At 38.8% G+C, this 4224-nt stretch overlaps 1 protein-coding gene across 3 annotated transcripts in view; it reads left to right on the forward strand.

The window, feature by feature from the left end:
* The window catches only part of ESCO2 (establishment of sister chromatid cohesion N-acetyltransferase 2), a 38051-nt gene that overhangs the window by 31310 nt on the left and 2517 nt on the right, over nt 1-4224 (forward strand). For 2 of the 3 annotated variants that reach the window (XM_021942160.2, XM_021942159.2), the window contains one exon: nt 2537-2818. Coding sequence is in view for 1 of the 3 variants with exons in the window: in XM_021942159.2 (XP_021797851.1) it covers nt 2537-2543 (7 nt within the window). In the remaining 2 variants the exon portion in view is untranslated. Of the gene's footprint in view, nt 1-2536; nt 2819-4224 lie in introns of those variants that run through there. The other variant, XR_002523739.2, reaches the window with a different exon arrangement.

Raw genomic sequence — 4224 nt, forward strand, 5'->3', positions numbered from 1 at the left:
CACCTACCATCCAAATCTTGGTTGGTTTCTTTTTTTCCCACCCTGGGCTGAAGTGCAGTGGTACAAACATGCCTCACTGCAGCCTCGACCTCCCAGGTTCAAGTGATCTTCCCGCCTGAGCTCCCTAAGTAACTGGGACTACAGGTGCGTGTCACCATGCCTGTTTAATTTTTGTATTGTATTTTTAGTAGAGACAGAGTTTCACCAACGTGCCCAGCCAGTCCTTAAGCTCCTGAGGCCCTTGAGCTGAGCTCAAGTGATCCTCCCACTTCAGCCTCCCAAAGTGCTGGATTATAGATGTGAGCCACTGCACCCAGCCAGATCTTGCTTACTAATACCTTCCTCCACCAAAGGACCTGGGGCTCTTGGGAGAAATGGCTCATTCTAGGGATAGGGCAATGAACGTACAAGATGAGCCTAGATCACCTCGTACAGCAATCCCCCCTTATCTGCAATCTCGCTTCCCACAGTTTGTTACCAAAAATATTACATGGAAATTTCTAGAAGTAAGGAATTCATAAGTTTTACTTACCCACCATTCAGAGTAGCCACAGTGGGTGATGAGTGCTCAATTAAGATGGAAAAGGCATCAAATTTGTCAGCAGAAGACACGCACAGACATATATTCCAATTGGGGGCAATCAGGTTCAGTACTGTCCATGGTTTCAGGCATCCTCCTGGCAGTCTTTGTCATAAATTGTGCCCATATATGTGTATGTCTATTTCTGCCTGTTTATTCTTACTAATCTTGTATAGTTTATAGTTATGCCAATACCAGACTGTGTTAATTATAATATTAATGTTTGCTATAGTATTAGTACATGGTCCCACCTTTTTTTCTTCAGGAATAGTTTGTCTATTCTTGGTCTTTGCATTTCCGTATACATTTTGAAATCAATTTATTCCACAAAAAGCTACCAACAACAAAAAAGCCTGTTGGGATTTTACTGGAACTGTGTCAGATATATAGATCAATTTGGGAGGATTATTTGATAGTTGTTTTTTTTTAGACGGAGTTTTGCTCTTTTTGCCCAGGCTGGAGTGCAATGGCGTGATCTCAGCTCACTGCAACGTCCGCCTCCCGGGTTCAAGCGATTGTCCTGCCTCAGCCTCCAGGCTAATTTTGTATTTTTAGTAGAGATGGGGTTTCACCATGTTGGCCAGGCTGGTCTTGAACTCCTGACCTCCAGTAATCCACCCACTTCGGCCTCCCAAAGTGCTGGGATTATAGGCGTGAGCCAGTGTGCCCAGCTGATACTTTTTTTTTAAGCCATTGGGAAAAGTGTTTTAAGTTACATCTTGTTTGCTGATACATAAAATACAAGTTTTCTGTTTTGACTTTGTATTCAGCAATCTTTCTAAACTTATTTAATTCTAATTTATTTTTATCTACATAATGTCTATGAATGAGTTTTCTTTCTTTTAGAAACTTACAGCTTTTATTTTTTGTTCTTACAATATTGCATTTCTAAGATCGCCAGTCTAGTACAGTGTTGAATAAAAGCAATGGTAGGGGACATATTTGTTTCATTGCTGATATAGGTAAAGTTTTCAACATTTTACTATTAAATATAAGGTTTACTATAGTTTCTTTGTAGATAAATTTCTAATATTAAGGAAGTTCCTCTGTCTACTCCTAGTTTTCTAAGAGGCTCTCAAACATCTTGAACAGATACTCAGATTTTATAAAAAGTCTTTCTTCTATCTTTGGAGATGATTTTGATTTTTCTTCATTGTTAATATGGCAGTTACATTGTTATTTGAATGTTAAAGTAATCTAGCTTTCCTGAACTAAATAAACCAAACCCAATTTGGTCTTGATGTCTTTCTTTTTTATGTTACTGGCTTCAGTTAACTACTTTTTTTTTGGACTTTTCATGTGTTCATAAATAAGATCGGCATCTGTAGGATCTGTAGTAAAGTTTTTTCACTCATGACATGTCTTTTTTCTCCATAGATTAGTTTTGCCTAGGAGTTTATCAATTTTGTTAGTATTTTTAAAGATTGGCATTGTTGATCCTATCTATCATAGATTTGTTTTCTGTTTCCTATAAGTTTTAATTTTTTTCCCCTCATTGGAAGGGAGGTACTATGGTCTGAATGTGTTCCACCAAAAATCACGTTGAAACCCTAACCCCCAAGATGATGTAATACCATCGTAAGTAGTGCCTTAGGAAGGTGAATGGGTCATGATGGTGGAAGGAACCCTTAGGGATTAATGGCCTTATAAAAGAGGGTGGGGGAGCTCCCTTGCCCCATCCACCATGTAAGGACACAGCCAGAAGGTGCCTCCTATGAGGATGCCCTCACCAGATACCATCTTGATCTTGGACTTCCTAGTCTCCAGAACTATGAGAAATTTCTGTGGTTTGAGGCACCTCGTTTATGGTATTTTTGTTATAGTAACCTAAGATGGGAGGCTTGTTTTGTTTTTCCTAAATTCTTAGCTGATATATACAGCATTTTTTATATATAGTTTTTATGTGTAGCATTTGTTTCATTTAAAATCGTTTCTAATTTTTATTCTAATCAACAGATTGTAGAAGATTAAATAGGTACCAGGAGACATGAAAGAATGATCTTCAACATTTCTCAAGCAGCTGCTGATTATCTCCTTTTATGGAGGCATAACAAGCTCCTGGAGGCCTTCTACAGATTCTAAAGGGAAAGATTTTCTGGGAGGTGAGAAAGCCACTTGAGAGAAGGTTATTTTGATTTACTAATTAATTCAGTGTAAAGGTAGTACTGGGCACGGTGGCTCACGCCTGTAATCCCAGCAGTTTGAGGCCTAGACGGAGGGTTGCTCAGGAGTTCCAGACCAGCCTGAGAAACTTGGTGAAACCCTGTCTCTACAAAAAATACAAAAAAATAATTAGCCAGGTGTGGTGGCATACACCTGTGGTCCCAGCTACTCAGAGTGGGAGGCAGAGGTGCGAGGGTCACTTGAACCTGGGAGGTCAAGACTGCAGTGAGCCATGATTGTCCCACTGTACTCCAGCCTGACAGAGCAAGACCCTGTCTCAAAAAACAAAAACCCTCAGCCAGCCAAGTCACATGTTGCTCTTTTGAGAATGAGACAAATGTCCAAAAAGATAACATCTGAGATTTAAAGAGCAAGTTTAGAAAAAGAATACAAAAATTTCTCCCAGTTGGTAGCAGATTATCTGCAATCTTGTGTTCAGGATTTCTAGGACCTCACCAGACTCAAGGGGCAGTGCATGCTGGGAGTATTTTATAATGTCTACCATAGATAAGGGCTGTGAATTTGCTGGCCTTGTCCTTGGTATTACTTTATTCCTATTAGATACCCCAACTGTAGGAACTAGAAACAAATTTCTCAAAAGCAATGGCTTATGTGTTAAAGAGCCAATTCAAGAAAGATCCAGTTCCTGCTTTGTCTTATAAGCAGGAACTGCTATTACTGCTAGGAAAAGAATGGCCTGGAGAAGCTGCTCTGTTGGCTCGGCAAAGAAGAGTGACACATGTCAGAGTGAGGATAAGAGACCCTATTGAATATCAGGATGCAAAGTTATACATATGTTTTTCTACAGATTAAGACAACTTCCAGTTTGTCACATTAATATTTTGATGGAATATATGCAAATTAATGATCTGTGTCCTATTGCTTGGTACAATCTTATACCAAAAGGCCTTCAGTGATTTCTAGGCATTTTTAAAGTTCAGAGTGCAGTTGTTCCTAATGTTTCTAAGAACCCCCCGTGTCGGTAATTTTTAAAATTCTGTCTACACCCAAATCTAGGTATACCACCTACATTGGCAATTCAGTAATTTAGAGAATTCCCAGGGGACTGTGGCTTACAGAAACTACTGATCCAAAACACTTTACAGATTAGCAAAATAAGGCCAAGAGAGGGAAAGAAACCTACTCACATTATTCACTCAACAAGTTTAATGACAACACTCAAATCAAGTATAAAATAATGTTGAGACACCTTATGGTACCCAAAGTGTCCTTTATTCTATATCATTCTATTTGAGTTTTATTGCTTTTATGCAGCTGGGAAATGCTTAAGGTACAAATTAATAAATTTTAAACTCAGTATGGAAAATACATTTAATAAATTAAAGCAAAAAAGATCTGAGGAGATCCAAGAGCTCAAGATAAGCTGTAACCAGAGTCTAAAGTATCCAAGGAGCTATTCTTTTTGAGGCATGTTCTCCTCAGCTTCCAGTTATCATTTGATAAACACATCAGCAAAAGGG

Source organism: Papio anubis, chromosome 8 (genome assembly GCF_008728515.1).
Source record: "Papio anubis isolate 15944 chromosome 8, Panubis1.0, whole genome shotgun sequence".
NCBI classification, from domain to species: domain Eukaryota; kingdom Metazoa; phylum Chordata; class Mammalia; order Primates; family Cercopithecidae; genus Papio; species Papio anubis.